The 16,528-nt window shown below is 38.0% G+C and overlaps 2 protein-coding genes across 2 annotated transcripts; both read right to left on the bottom strand.

The window, feature by feature from the left end:
- Positions 1–446: 446 nt before the first annotated feature.
- LOC140233985 (C-type mannose receptor 2-like) lies at positions 447–2,086 on the bottom strand. The gene is made up of 2 exons (XM_072314072.1): positions 1,723–2,086; positions 447–859 (listed from the first exon to the last, which is right to left on the bottom strand). The coding sequence occupies exons 1-2, from the start codon at positions 2,084–2,086 to the stop codon at positions 447–449; spliced, it is 777 nt and encodes a 258-aa protein (XP_072170173.1).
- A 10,610-nt stretch (positions 2,087–12,696) lies between these two features.
- LOC140234199 (uncharacterized) lies at positions 12,697–15,319 on the bottom strand. Its single transcript, XM_072314266.1, has 2 exons — positions 15,157–15,319; positions 12,697–13,529 (listed from the first exon to the last, which is right to left on the bottom strand). Exons 1-2 carry the CDS (start codon positions 15,317–15,319, stop codon positions 12,697–12,699), a joined length of 996 nt encoding a protein of 331 aa, XP_072170367.1.
- Positions 15,320–16,528: the final 1,209 nt, after the last annotated feature.

Here is a 16,528-nt window from a genome sequence, read left to right as displayed (position 1 = left end):
CATGTTAAATCAATCAAAGCTTTAATGTCAACTAGGGTAATCTATTCCTTTGCAGTTGAAACTTTTACAGCTTAATGCACCCAGAACATTTATTTTAGAAGACGTTACCCAAACTTATTTGATACTGCAAGAATATTACGAATATCATGAATATAATCATGAGTAATACATTTTACCATCGTCGGAAATGACAGACTATGGTGTGGAGCAGAATATCTTATAAATGTGTCGGTAAGAAAACAATGCACGGAGCAGTACGATCGTTATTCACTGATTGCATTCCCGTAAGCCCATACTACCAGACATGACTTTCTTCCTATTCAAATCTTTCATATAAATTGTGAAATATACAAGTAAAATTAAGAAAGAAACTTACTTAGTTCATTAAATGCGGTTAAATGTGAGATACGGTAAGTTATAAGGAGTATCATTTGGCTCCGAAAAAATTATCTTAAGCGATTGCATTTGCCATGCGCATTACCTAAATCCTGCTCACAAATGTAGGCATGGTTGTTGCGGCATGGTCGGTCACTCCACTCGAATTCCGAGTTGCTCCTCATACGGAAACAGGGGGAGTCGGACGTGAAGGCGTCGCCCGCCCACTGGGGTAGATCCTCACCATTCATCCAGGTCCATAACCCGTACTCGTCGTGCTCGAGCCCGATCCAAACGTTGGCGTTGGACGGGAGGCTCGAGTTGGTGACCACAGACTGCAGAAAGGCTTGCTCCTCGGCCGATTCGATATACACCAGGTGACCCTCCGGGGCACAAATGGATCGGGCAGCTGACAAGCTTCCCTTTGCCTCTACCAGCTGGTAGCATGATGAGCCAAACTCGTGCGGTCTGTACTCGTTGCAACCTGTAGACAGAATGGTGACAATTTCAATCGTTGTCCTTTATTTCATATCGTTCAGAAAAAAAAAAGAAAAAACAACAACAACAACAACAACCCCAAAACAATATTGAAGGGGGTAGACAGATCCATGCTGATTGGATAATATCAGACATGCTGGAATGAAAGCTTTTGAGTAAGTGAATTTTACAACTTACGAGAATGAAGAAGCAAAATCAGAAGAATAATGCATCATCGACAAATCAAGTAGGAATAATGATGCTGCATGTAACACACGCAGAGGAGATGAGCATTGTACTGTTTGTTCTTGTGTTTTAATTGACTTCGCTTTATGTATCCGTTAATGGGCTAAAGTAAATATAGGAAATTGGAGTCGTCACAATATCTATTATATGTTACCATCACTCTATACGCTTCCTTCTTTTCCCTTTTCTCTCCATCTCAACCCTATTTATAACATAGGGCCACCATGTAGTGTAGATTCCTTGTTGTGGCCCGCAAGAAAAGATGGAAATTGTCTTTGTTTTCTCTATTCATTCAAAACCAGGTGTTTCTTCATTTTGTATCTACGTTGTTACAAATTCTTCATTTTGTGTATGAAGACCCTTCGCAAACGAGTTAACTCCATTCTTGTTATATAGGTTGAGATGTTCGTGATTAAAGCTGCTAAACACAACGAAAATAATAAGAAAATACAGAATATTTTTAACCATAACTTCTGGAATATTTCCTTGTTATGTTACAAGTAAAGTATTACTGGAAAGGTTTAATTATTTTGCTTTATCTGATGATGGGCTTACTTTGAAATGTTTATCAATGGTGTTTAGCTTATTTTGCAATAAAATTCTTCGTATGTTGATCACACATACCGTCTCCTATTTCGAACTCGCAGATAGAATTTAAGGCCGATTCACAGTTGCGAGTGGCCCACGTGAATCCTCTGTTCTGCCACATGATGGCGCACTCGGTGTTTGTCCCCTGGAACCAGTTAGTGTACGGTAAGACGGTGCCATCTAGCCACTGGGGGCTGCTGGATCCATTTTTCGTCAGACCGATCCAGTAGTCAGTCTTTACCCCGACAGACCTGGCGACTGTTTGCGTGAGGTAGTCCTGCTCCGCATTTGAGTTGATGTAGACGAGGTGGAAGCCGCGTTCCTGGCAGGACTGGCTGGCACTGGGCTGATTTACTTTGTCCGTTTCAAAAAGGTAACACGACGTGTCGAAGAAATACATTCCTCCCTCGCAAACTGGGATGTGGGGGGGGGGGGGGGGGAGGGTGGGACAAAACACAAAAGATAGATATGATTAATGTCACAAAACACAAAACTTATCTAAGATACAGAAATCTGAATGTGAGAGTACTACCTGGCCAACTTGGCTGACACTTTGCGTTTCAAGAGAAACTGGCTATTTCTTGATATAATCAATTATGTGACCTACCAGAAAAAAAAAAAAATGGCTGTATGTGCTTACACAGCTAGGAAAAGCGAAAAACAAGAAAAAAAAAAAACCCCACACAAATAAAAGACAGCCTTGAAGACGAAGCATCAAAGCAGATAAATACATGAGACATTTATGTTACCACTGAGAGCGATCACTGAGAGCGATCGGTCACACTTTGAACTTGGGTGTCGTGTGAGCAGCTTATTATAGCCCCATCTCGCTGTAGACGGCGATTCCGCTACGATCATCAAAAATCGACAAAGCGCGGCGGATCGTGGCTTGATCGCTTTAAATCTTCTCCATCGTACCTTGAGCGGTTCAGAAGCGCGGAGGGTCGCCACCATCGCCATGGTCGGCGACCTCGCTACAGAAGTTTTGAACATGTCCATAACTTCCGTAGCGAGGTCGCCGTGGTTTTAGAGCGTATCACTATCGCCTCACGAGCGCATTAAAAGCGCCACATTCGTAACTCTGACGGGGTAGCAACGCGTTAGACGTAACTCAAGCGCATCGAAAGCGGCCCCCATCGCCCATCAAAATTACCACTTTTACAGTATTACGTAACAGGAACCAACCATGAACGAAAGAAAGTGATGCTCAGACCAGGAAGGTGGACATGGAGAAAAGCGTATAAAATTCATTTTTCCACGTACACTCAGTACGAATCTACTCTGTTTATTATATACCATTGCAAGTCAATGAAAGTAAATTAAGTTGTAATCTTTTCAAGTATGTGAAGAGTTTGTTTGCAAAAACCGACAAGTCCATTTTTGAAGATTTTGAAGTACGGTCTCTGTTATAAAGTACAAAATAATACCTTTTAAATGATTTATTGGTCACTACATATAAAGGTACATTTTTGAAGTTATGGTCAAAAGAAGCAAAAGTTTTCTTATTATTCTCTATATTTTTCTTGACCTTTAATCGCAAATATCTCCATTTGGCAAATATGGACTTATCGGTTTTTGGGAACAAACCCTTCATATCTTCATGAAATTGTCTCATTGTAGGATACGATTTGTAGTTTGCTCGTAAGCTGATTCTTTGATATTATATACACATTTTACCCTTTCAATTGAATGGATGACTTAACTGATAGTGCAATTTCACATCAGGTTCTAATGGTGTGTTCTAGAATGCTGAGATGTAAGGGTAAAACCATATTCTGCATATCCATGTTGGTTTGACACTGACATCCGCCTGAAGAAATTCAATCATGAAACCCATTTTATACCCCGATCGCTTGAGATCGTAGCATGAGCCCGGCGTAAACGTATCACTGTCGCTCCAATCGTATCACTGTTGTAGCGAGGTCTTGATAAGCGTACGAATATCGCAATACGATCGCTTTGATCGCAGAAGCAGCGCATCTCGTCGTCTTGGAAAAGCGGCAAAAACGTGGCAGCGTCGTAGCATTATCGTGGCACTATCGCCTACAGCGCAGGTTGAGCGTAGAGAAACCGTAGTGTAATCGCCTCGGAGGCCAAACATGGAGACGGACGGCGATCGCGCCACAATTTGTTAAATCGTCACAGATCGCCATGGTCGCCATGGTCGCCTTCCTGGTGAGATGGGGGCCTTAACCCTTAGTGTGTTCTTAGTGCCGATTGGCACCGAAGAACCCTACCGATATGCACTGCCCAAAATCCTTGTCACAGAAGAGGTTCATTTGCACGTGTCCTTCCAACCTTGCAACCACTGACCAATACTTAAAGGAATTGATGTTTTAAGTTAAAGGGACTATACAGTACTGGATTAGGTGAGGATTCAGGTTTATAACATGCCTAGGTGAGATAGTGAGAAATATTTTATGAAATATGAAAGAGCGTGTACTTTTTAAGAAGGATTCAACGTTTATTTTATGAAAATTGGTTTTCAAATGGCTGAGATATAAAAAAAAGCGATAATAATAAAAGGCGACAGGCCATGTATTTTATTAGGATCTCTTTGTTTCACCTTGTTTTTGGATATCTCAGCCATTTCAAAACCGATTTTCATCAAATAAACATTTGATTCCCCTTAGAATTGTATGCTCTTTGATACCTCATAGAGTGGTTTCTGAATATCTCGCAAATCATTAAAAGCTGAATCCTCACCTCAACCAGAACTGTACAGTCCCTTTAAACAGACCATAGAATGGAATGAATGAATGAATAACATTTTATTGTAGAGATATGATATCCATCTGGTACCTGGTGTTGTATCCAATGTAGAAAGATGGACTCGTTCACAGGAAATGGATGTCTGGCCCAGTTCTGAACAGCATGCCGAGTCATCTACAGCTGTATTCAAAAGAAAGCAAGAATGAGTCATTGGGATTTATGTATTTAGAGTAAAATAATACAAAATAAAAACAAGAACAATACACAACGACATTATGATTATTGATGAGGGAATTTCCCATTTTTTCATTACCTTCCGCGTATTTAGGTCATTCCTGATGTGTTTTCCCGTCATAGGACCTATGGTTCAGTATTTAGTATATTAATACATTACTGTAACCGTGTTGATAGGGTATTAATTGTTAGCAGCTGCTGATAACCAGTTCTTTTGATTTTGCACATTACAAGGGCGAAAGGAAGGAACAGTGTGAATGTCTCTCGGTCTGTCTCTCTTGTGACGTATGGGTGTTTTGACACTGCAATGTCAACTGTACACTATTGGAAGAGAAAAGTTCAACAAATTCAGTGTCGTAAAAAAAGAGAGCGAATTCAATTTCTACTCAATAAACAGATTCATTTATTGAAAATGGCTCACAGGCCATGAAGCAAAGAGAACGTCATTGTCACAGCAAACATTGCACCATTATTGTAGCCTTAAGGCCCGTTGTTGTCCTACAGTTGCTCGCATGACTTACTGTATACTGGGCAGCATAATCCAGGAAGGTAGGGGAAACGTAAGGTATATCAATATCCGCTTTATTATTATACCCATGCATGACTGACTCAATATGTGACATGATACGTGTATATAGGCGAATTTAAAGGCCAATTCTCGAATGAGAAAAGAAAGTTTAATAACGAGGGTATGATGTCTGTAATAATATGAACTGCAGATGGAATTGGTAGATTTCTGGTAACAGTAGGGAAGCGAGAGAGAAATGGGGGGGGGGGGGGGAGGAGACGAGATCGAACCATGTCGGTCTTAAATTATATTTATTATCATTTATTAATATCTTGTGTCATCATGGATATTATACTGTCCAGATATTGACAAAAAGTAAGAATGTTAGAATAAACAGTAAGACTGCAGCTGCTGATGCACTACCGATTTCAAAATTCCCAGTGGTGTGAGACTGCAATATTATTGAAGAAGCGAAAACAGAAACAAATCAACATCATTTGACTGCTAGCATCTCTTTTTGGTTTCAGCTCTTTGCAAACGTGTCAGGAATGTCAGAACTAAATGCTTTTTATTTACTCACCATATGAGAGCAGCTGTTAGGGTGTGGAAAGATGAAAATGTTATCTCGCCAACAAAAATGTGTTGTGTTAGATTCCGTTTCCATGTTGAAGTGTTTTATTCATTTTGCGCATGACTAACATTTCGACAGATTTATAACAATAACGTTATCATTTTACAAAATCATATATTTTACTGTGTGATATTGCACCTGCTATATCATGGCACATCATGTCATCTAGGCTACCGTTGTAATTATGTTCTTTTGGTAAATCTTGATTAAGACCATGACACCAAACGCTTGATTAAAGGAATAAGTAGAGAGCAACCTCCGCCTCAAACTGTGTTGCTTCCATTTGTGTAATTATGGGTCCCAATGAAACACTGTGTACACTTCGGTCAGGATCGATATCTCGCATTATGAATTATATTACGTAATGTTTTGTAATTGCCAAATATGTTGCCAAGTATGTTTTGACGTCGTTAACTCATGCTGAAACTAAGCTGACGAAGACCTGATGTCGAAAGCTTCTACCACCAGCCGGCACCGTGCAACATCTACTGCCTTTATTGCCTCAGATTTATATAATCCGTCCCAAGATGACAGAAGCGTTCGGTAAAAATATCAGCATCATCACATAATATGTACACATGTATATCCGCATATGTTATATATATATATATATATATATATATATATATATATATATATATATATATACATATATATATATATATATATATATATATCTATATATATATATATATATATATATATGTATATATATTACATATTAGCCTGAGTATTCATAGTCATTCTATTCCCTTTAAATTTATATTTCGGACAGGAAAGAACCCAGTATATCTACCATATGTGTGTGTGTGTGTGTGTTTTTTTCCTAACTTTTCCGGACGACAGAGTGCCTGACTGAGTGATTCTACTGAACCATGAGAAGAAACACCATAGTGCATATAAGATCCCGTGCTGGCGTGAGATCTGCATGCAACCATGTTCCCCCTTTTTTAAAAAGATTTTCTTTGTTATCAGGTTTCTTATGTTGTCTATACGAGATTTGCTCTACCATACAGCACAACCGATGAGGTAGTGGTAAGTAGTATATTGTTAGGTTTAGCAGTAACAATAAAAGTTTACCGAGCCATTACTATAGAGAAGTGACGTCATAGCCAGAGTGTTTTCAAGAATTTCAAAAGAATAACATGGCGACGTATACAATCTCAGCTTGAGAGCGAGCGACAATTTGGTACGATGTTAACGATGAAGATAAAATTGATGAGAATACAGGTTCTGATGATTAGATTGATAATGATTATGACAAGAATAATACAACAGAATCGGGTGAATTCCATTGTTTTTAGATTTTTTGCCTTTTTTCGTAATCAGTTTTGCTGTTGTTTTTTTTTTTTTCAAACTGAAGACACTTGATTATGATTTTACAGCCAAGTCTTCGTTGTAATTATAATGGATGCGTATTAGTGACTTTGGTTTGTGCTGAAGGTCATGTCTGCCTTTGCCGCCGCGGGAGAAAGCTGAGCCTGCCATATTTTTGTTTTTCTATACTTTTGGGGTTTTTTTGTGTGTGTGTGCATTTTAACACATTTAACGTTGTGTAAAAGGTTAGAGAGAAAGACTGTGGTCGTTTTCATCCCACTCGTTTCCATGACAAAGAGTCGCGGTTTTCCGCCACTAAAGTCCATCATACTGCCATGATTTGTTTTTCCTCATATTTTTTCCTTTAGATATCTTGGTAGGATGAATCACATACCTATACAGGCTTTTACAAAGTATATCATCTAGACTGTATAGCGATAACTAATATTTGCAACTTTTTAGATCATGACAGCGACTTAACTTAATAATGATGACAGAATTAAAGAAAACGACAAAACTTTACCTTGTTACCATTGTTGGTATTGTCATACATCACAAACGTAACGTTTATTGCAATAACCTTAAAAAGGCGTAGTCACGATCCATTGTCAAAACGGAGAAGCATTTATTGTTAGCCCATATGAGAGCCTACGTAACTCGTTAGTACCAAGTTTTGCACGATTGCACAGACTGTATGCCGAGTGTTTTGGCTCATTTGATTATTTGGCCTCTGTGCGTCATCTTGAAAAAAATGGGCATCCTCACTCGGTCCGGTTCCCATGAACTAAAACGTAATCGAAAAGTGCAATGCATAAGAAAGCATTTATGATTATGAACAAGCATCAAATCACAATTTACAAATACACGTGTCACCATGCATTATTGATTTGAGGAACTTCAAAATACCATTAGATTTATTTTCACGTGTTAAGTAATTCAAATGAAAAAAAAATTTTTTCTTTTACTTTTGAATACGGAAAGCCATGACATCACTTGATGTTCCGTGTGTGTGTGTGTGTGTGTGTGTGTGTGTGTGTGTGTGTGTGAACACGCCTAAAGGGAGGTAGCCACCGGGGGCAGCCAAACTCCCATGCATTGTTCGCTACTTCCTCAAACTTGAAAGACGGTATACACTTGAGAAAGAGTTGTACTGAAATATCAGAGTAGGCACGTAACTTTGAATAAAGAGAAGGCTAAGGACAACTTACAACAATCAGGGGATCCATCGACGTACACGGCGGCGAACAAAAGGAAACAAAAAGTTAAGTAGAGATGTGTTCTCGACCCAAATGTCCAGAAGTAGTTTGCAATGACTGCCATCCTTTTGCACTGTACCATGGTATAACCTCCGGTGTTTAAAAACTGCACTGCCCACAACAGCAATGTGCTTTAAAAGCGCAAGCCGACTTTCTCCACGGTTATTCGTATAGAACAGCCACAATCTACAACATACCCCGGTACTGTGATAACAAACTGTCTACTCACACTACTCTAGCCTATTCAGCTGCCGCCATATCCCCTCAGTATGAGGTGTGCCTACAACAGCACCAAACGCTGGTATAACATTAGTTTCGCCGAAGCTATTAAAGTTACAGTGGGCGAAACGAGAGCTTAGGCTGATTGGAACGTTTCAAGCGGACTATATACACGGTTCAGTGCATCGTTACAAACAAAAAACCCAATATGAAAGCGGAACACGCTGCCTAGGAAAAAAAAAGTGAGGCATATGAATGTGTGTCCCAAGGCCATAGCACTGCAATATTGGAATCCTGTCTGCTTCCTTTTTATTTCCTTTGATTTCCTTTTATTGTCCACCAATGTATTCCTCCGTCATAACACTGAGGCCCTGTTCTCATCGTTCATTTCTTCCAACGCGAGGCTAGGACTGGCAACAGTGAAACAAAAAAGAATGAGATCTCGCAAAATTGGTTGTACGCCGTCTGGTCGGATTATGATAGTTATTCAATATCACCAAAATTTGAGTATCTTTATTCCCGTGGTTATTTTTGTTTTCTACTGTGTATTACCGGGTATACGAAACGCATTCGACGTTAGGAACGGACTGATACTCACAAGAATTGCTTTTAGTTGGTTCAGTCATATTTCGCACATAGGCCTAAGCCTGGGTTCTGTGGGCCATTTACTTGAATGATATTATATCCTTGTGTTGTCTATTTGCTCTAAATTGAATTTATTTCGGTAGCTAAACGTTTCTTAATTTTTAATTATAATCTGATGATTTTTATGATGTTGTGATAGCATGGCAACCTAATTCTCAAAATTTATATATATTTCTCCCTTCTTCACTTTCACCATCTCTCTCTCTCTCTCTCTCTCTCTCTCTCTCTCTCTGTTTCGGTATATATATATATATAAAGTAACAAAGGGGAGGTCACAATGTAGAAAGCACACGCAAAATATTCTTGTCGAGTAAGATGCTATTGAGGAATTCCGGTGTTTTTTTTTTTTGTTTTTGTTTTTGTTTTTTTTCATATCGGCTCTTCCAGTGTAATAGAAGGAAACAACAGTGCCGTATTCGTTTTCTGACGTATACCTTCCAGAAACACGTTTTCCTCGTTCTTGGAAAGTCAACAAAAGAAAAGGAAATTAACATCAACGCCAAGACGAGAATATTATTGTATATACAATAACTTACACCATGGAGAACAACATGAATGCAACGTCCTCATGGATTACCCACTGTCATTGATTCTTACAATGATTTATTGTTCATTCCATTTTCTGCATGAACTGCAAGTGCTAATAACTGAAAATGATGATCATTTAGTAGGAGTCTTTGTTTTTGCTGTTGATCTATCTTTTTACTATAATAAAGATTGCAGTTCATCATACATATACAATTAGAATCTAATCTTTTTTTTTCCCCCGAAGAATGATAAATCCATCTTTTGTAAACTCACATGTTTATAGGACAGGATAACTCTGAGGACCACGCCATACGAAGTCTCTACATATACATACAAAATGTATCACCACACACAGACGGACAGACACGCACACATATACACGGACACACTAGCTAACAGAAACATTATGCGTTGCTACAATTCCTCTTATTTTGTTGGTGAATGAATCTTTCTGTGTTCTACGGCTTTATCATAATTATATAATGTTTAACCAATCTTATCACTAAAATGTTACTAACAGTTGGTTTATTTCAATTCAAATCAATTCAGTTCAATACAATTTAAATTTCGTTTCTTTTTCGAAAAGTACATAGATGTTACACTTTCTTTGGTAACAGAGAATAATGTTTCACAAGCAAAACAAGGTAAACTAAGAAACGTATGAAAATAATATTGCGGAACGTTGTAGTAATTATATGTGACCGTGCACCTCAAAACGAACATAAAGTCGCACACACTGATTTTGCGTGAGGACTAAAAATAAGTGAAATGGGTCAACCTAGCCGAACTTGACTTCTTTATATTTTCTGAAAGAGCGGATCTTCTTTTACATTATGCTAAAATTTGGTATCATAAAACGAGCAGGAAAGTGTGTTTTTTTTAGCAGTTTATCTCGAAAATTTTGGGTAGAATAGTGTGATTACGTGTGTCTTTAGAATCCCTTTTTCATTTCTGAAAAACCTTGTCCACACTTCTCACTTTCAGCTCTAATAACTTTTGAAAGGATAGTGCTACTGCTTTGGAAGTTGGCATTAATTATGGACAGAATGTGTTAATGAGGCATGTTTAATTTCAATTTAATCTGATAATCCCTTCATTGTTGCTACTCTGGTGGTTTACTTCCTGTTTTTTTTTTTTGTCCCATTCATCGCACAGCCAGCACGGTTTGGTAAAGATTAGAGCGCTTGAATAGACATTGTACTTTAGAGCCTCTTTTCTCAGTTCACACTTTTCCTGACTTTGTGCTTTCTTTCCAATATTTAGATAGGTTAGGAGAGTCCATTTGATTTGAGTTATACATCATTTTAAAGATTAAAGTCTGCTCTTTCAGAATATGGTCTTAACAAAAAAATTCATGTCTGGCGACTTTTTGTTTGTTTTGAGGTGCAGGGTCACATATGTTGTCATGAAAACTGAACCGATGAAAACGAAATAACAATCACCTAACAATACGCAAACTTTGAAAAATGGAGAAACCCATTAAAAAGACGAAGCTTGTGAAATGTGGGCCCCTCAGGTTCAGAATGTCAAGAGAAAAATAAGTTAATGCACACAGAAAAAAGTTCAAAAAAGGTCTAAAAGCCCAATTAGAAGAAAGAGTAACAAGCAAACACACATACACACGCGCGAATGAACATGAAACTGATTAAAACAACAACGAAACTAATAAAGGGAGACTAAGTGACAAGAAAGCTTGAAACGATACGAACATAGCAGGAAGACAACATAACGGACAAAAACAAAAACAAAAACAAAAACAAAAACACAACAGATCTAGCGACCCTCGACAGAAGTATTTCGAAAAAAAAAAAAATAACGGGACGCGTGAAAAGAACACGGAGATGTAGAGAAATATAGATGCAGAAATAATATAAATAAATTCGAATTCTAGCCCTGGACACTATAGGGACGAGAACATACGTGACAGTATATCACCTGTAACGCAAGTTCTTGGAAAGGATAACTGAATAAGCCAAAAGGCTAGTTTAATTCTTTGGAATCATAACATTGCAACAACTGTCAAATATTCAATTCTCCTGAAGATGTAAGAGCGCAAGGAATGTTACTACTGGTTAAATGACTGCAATATAATAATCAATCAGATATATCAGGATTCGCGATTTGGGCGCCTTGGGCATAGAATTGTATTTGAAAAAAAAAAGAAAATACTAGAAATTTCCAGATTGTATGTACAAACTTTCTGACAAATGATGAGGTTCTGACATCATGTAGTCACTTTTTTTTCCACACTCAAAATATTGCCTATTCAAGGGTTATTTTATGAAATTTAGCCAAACTTTACAATTTCATAGCTTCATTTCATTTCATTTCATTTCCGACAAAAGTATACAATACGATATGACATTTGTATATAAAAAAAACGAGTACAATGTGACTGTTGCGTATTTAAGCGAAATTAGAGGCATATCATTTTTTTTTTACAATAAAACAAAACATAGTTTAAGGAAATGCATAGTCAAACTGTAGGCCCACTACTGAGTCGTATCAAGAAAAAGGACATCGAAAATGGAGGGAACTTCCCTATCTTTCCCTGAATGTAGGCCACACTAAACGTTCACTTTTGTCTTTGTAAAATCTTACTATTCCTTTACTGTTGTAGTTGACTTTCAACTGGTCTGGGGTTCCCCGTTAATCAAGTGCGTCTATGTCCATCCTTGATTGTTTTCAATTCAATTTGATTAATATATTTTTCATTCTCATTTTTCTTCGAACATATCATAACACAGAATAAATCAGATACTATATCATTATAGCATATACATTTAGAAGTGCGAAAAATAAAGGATAGTCAACAAAATAGATAATAATATGCATACATACCGGAAAGTACTAAGTTATGTTTAGAGGGGGAAAAGAGAACTGAGAGGTCCACTAAAAAGCAGTGCTTGTACACTTGTACACTGTGAACTACTCAAGAGTTTTACATGAAGACGTCCGCTTTAGAATCCTTGGTATGCCCTCGAAACATTTTCATAATATGTTCCTGGCCTGTCTCTGAGAGCGGCGGAGCTCATTGTTGTGTTCGTCAATGTACATTCACGCGAACGTGGACGTCGAAAGACGTCCACGTCAATGACCTGTTCCGTCGGTTTATCGCCTTCGACAACGCTCTTGTCGGCTTTGGTAGCGACCTCAACGTCAGCCCCACGACAGCTTGGGCTATCTCTGTCGTGGTCGTATTTGATTACGTCATGGTCGGCAGTCCTAGATGAAGGGATCGCGTCGGTCACCGTTTCATTGCGCCCATTTTGTGATTTGTCTTCTATCGGTACCGTTGTCTTTCTTGCATTCCCGATGTCGATTTCATCACGAGATTCGGTCGGCACGAGTGGCGGATCCTCATTCCCGCGAAGAGGAGGGCGGGAGCTGGATTCAATCTTGGACACTATTGTGGTGGTCTTTGATTTTGTTGACGTTGATGCCTCTTCTTCAGCTGAGTGTAAAGCAGGATATGCTTTACCTTCCCCACGTGACTGAGTCAATGATTCCAGTGATTGAATACACTTACAGTTGATTAGTGTCTCGACTGTTTCCAGCAGATCCTCTCGGTGGTATCGGCTCCTGAGGCAGACGACCATGGAGGCAATATAGATGCAAACGACGCTGATCACGACAATAACTAAGAGTGCCTTGAGAAAGGCTGAATTATTCGAAGAGACTTGATCAGCACACAAGTCATCGCCTTGTTCCGGCTGAAACGCAGTGAATGTAATTCCCATGTCCACGTAAGAAGGCTGCGTTTGAGCTGTTGACATAATGGTGGAATGTTGGCCTGTGATGAGGAGAGGAGAGTTCAGTTTTGACAACGTTTATTATAGATATGTTTTCCATTTATGTGACATGATGTTTTTGGTTTACATGTATGTGATAAAATGCTCGAATTCTTTTAGTTTGACTTAATAAATTTGATATTTTGACAACATATTAGATGTGTTTTGCGTACTTTGGTTTATGTAATAAAATGCTCGATTTCTTTCAGTTTGACTCCATAAATTTGATATTTTGTCAATACATTAGATATGTTTTGCGTACTGTGGTTTATGCAATAAAATGCCCGAATTCTTTTAGTTTGCCACTATGAATTTGATATTTACTTAAATGTCTTTTATCACACAATACATATTAGAGGGAAGAATTCGGCAATTAGATTCGCTCAATACGACGATCCTTCCCTCAATTATGTTTGTTGATTGTGATTTAGTAACTTGAAGCTGTAGCCAATAGTAACTATATGATTTTCTTGCAAGTGAAGGTAGAGGTTTGAATTTTCTTCTTGTCTCCCTCCAAAAAATGAAATTTGTGAGATTGCAACTGCTGATCTGTGATTTAACAAATATTTTTCTTATTACACAAGTACACTTAAGTGCAGTGACGTCATTACGAATAATGTCCAAAATATCTTGAAGCTAAAATGCACGGTGTTCGTAACGGGATTAGAAGTAGATCAAATGAAGATTCTCTTAATTTAACTCTATATTGTTTAACTCTAGCTACCATGTAATTTGAATTAGAATTCGACACAGATGCTGGTCTTCAATTCAATATATTCAATATATGAAAAGTTTGTTTGCAAAAACCGATAAGTCCATATTTGCCAAATGGAGATATTTGCGATTAAAGGTCAAGAAAAATAAAGAGAATAAAAAGAAATTTTGTGCTTCTTTGGACCATATATTCAAAAATGTACCTTTATATGTAGTGACCAATATGTCATTTAAAAGGTATTATTTTGTACTTTATGACAGAGATCTTACTTCAAAATCTTCAAAAATGGACTTATCGGTTTTTGCAAACAAACTCTTCATATCATATTCTGCATGGCGATTGTATGCATGTATATCAAACAACATTAAAAAAAAATGTAGACGAAAGGTACAGCAATGTTCCAGAACCTTATTGCTTGGGAAAAATAGTAAGAATAATGTTGTTTTCAGTATGTAAACAAAACATGTATTATGAAGTTCAGTTTTACTTTATATCATTTAATTTACAGCAATATTCCTTGTCACACCACCTCTATTATACTCATTTGTTGCATACCATTGAAACGCCTCCATAAGTATTTTTCCACAAAATCATAACGACATTTTTATCAACAGAGGAAAAAAAAAGGTTGTCACTTATTCAGTGAACGAATCAGTATTTTTATTTAACCTGTAAGGCATTTGCGTTGCACAACATCATGGTTTGACTTTGTTCTACAACCATGTTAAATGAAAACCCATGACTGAAAGTTTTACGCAAATGCCTTAGCATTCACTAATTTACTCTGTGATATTGTGTAGAAGATCTGGTAATGAACAAAGCTGGTTCAGTTCACGCTCACTTTGTGTTGCAACGTTACCCTTATAATACCGAAACGACAAGACACATTTCATACAAAATAATGCAGTACATACCTGATGAGGAATCAAAGGTATCATCTTCTGCCGATAATCCGCCGATTTCAGGAAGGTCAGCATTCTGCAGTCCCATTCCTGTCCCTACGAGAAAACTAAGAGTCATCCATATTTTGGTCAGCTCTGCCATTGTGTTTGTAGCTTTCTTCATCATGCATGCCATGTCAGCAAACCACTTACTTCGTGATGTTATGTTAATGTCCAAGAAAGCTGAGCGAAACCAGGAATGGTCTTATGACCCTATAAGAACTGAGACTCTTAATCAAACCTGTTTACATTATAACTGGGGCCTGCTCATTGGGCAATCTGCGTCTGAGGTCCACCAATCACCCGTCGAAGAGCAGAGAAAGTGAAAGATGATGTGGAGATTGTGCGGTGTCAGGAAAGAAACTGGCTGTGTATTAATCTTGATGAAGATGAAGTGTCCCTGATTTATGGCGTGCCTGGAGCTCATTGTGCATAATTGAGGCCAACTTCCTGCATGGTATCTTAAACCGCATTATGAGGCTGAGGGCAGCCTTCAAGGGAAGGTCTTTCTTTTGATACCACCTCTTTAATTCGTCATCTTCTGACCTCTTTAATACAATTATCGTCCATCGCGCTAGGAGATGTATTCAACAATTGGTATTCTCAATCTACGTGATTCAACTCATGTTGAGCTAGAGTAACACGCGCAACTTTTTTGATACCACATACACGCGAATTCTCAAGGGACTGTGCTAAAATCAAATAGAAAATAAAATATTAGAATGACTCTTTTAGAAACCACGAGTGGGGTCAGTGTGATAATATGTGGTCCTGCATCACAAACCCCGTAAAAGTTGTCAGACATGTATTTTTGATTAAATGCACTGTTTACAATTTGCAGATGAAACAAAAACCCAGCTTTAGTGCTTCAAAATAATAGAAGGTTAGGGATAGAAACAATAAATGTGACAGTGCACCTCAAAACGAACATAAAGTCGCACACACTGATTTTGCGTGAGGACTGAAAATAAGTGAAATGGGTCAACCTAGCCGAACTTGACTTTTTCATATTTTCTGAAAGAGCGGGTCGTCTTTTGCATTATGCTAAAGTTTGGTATCATAAAATGGGCAGGAAAGTGTGTTTTTTTAGCAGTTTATCTCGAACATTTTTGGTAGAATAGTGTGATTAGGTGTGTCTTTAGAGTCCCTTTTTCATTTCTGAAAAACCTTGTCCACACTCTTCACTTTCAACTCTAATAACTTTTGAAAGGATGATGCTACTGCTTTGAAAGTTGGCATTAATTATGGACAGAATGTGTTAATGAGGCATGCTTCATTTCAGTTTAATTTGATAATCCCTTCATTGTTGTTACTCTGGTGGTTTACTTCCTGTTTTTTGTCCCAT

Source organism: Diadema setosum, chromosome 10, assembly GCF_964275005.1.
Source record: "Diadema setosum chromosome 10, eeDiaSeto1, whole genome shotgun sequence".
Classification (NCBI taxonomy): domain Eukaryota; kingdom Metazoa; phylum Echinodermata; class Echinoidea; order Diadematoida; family Diadematidae; genus Diadema; species Diadema setosum.
This window is presented reverse-complemented; position numbering and strand designations above follow the sequence as displayed.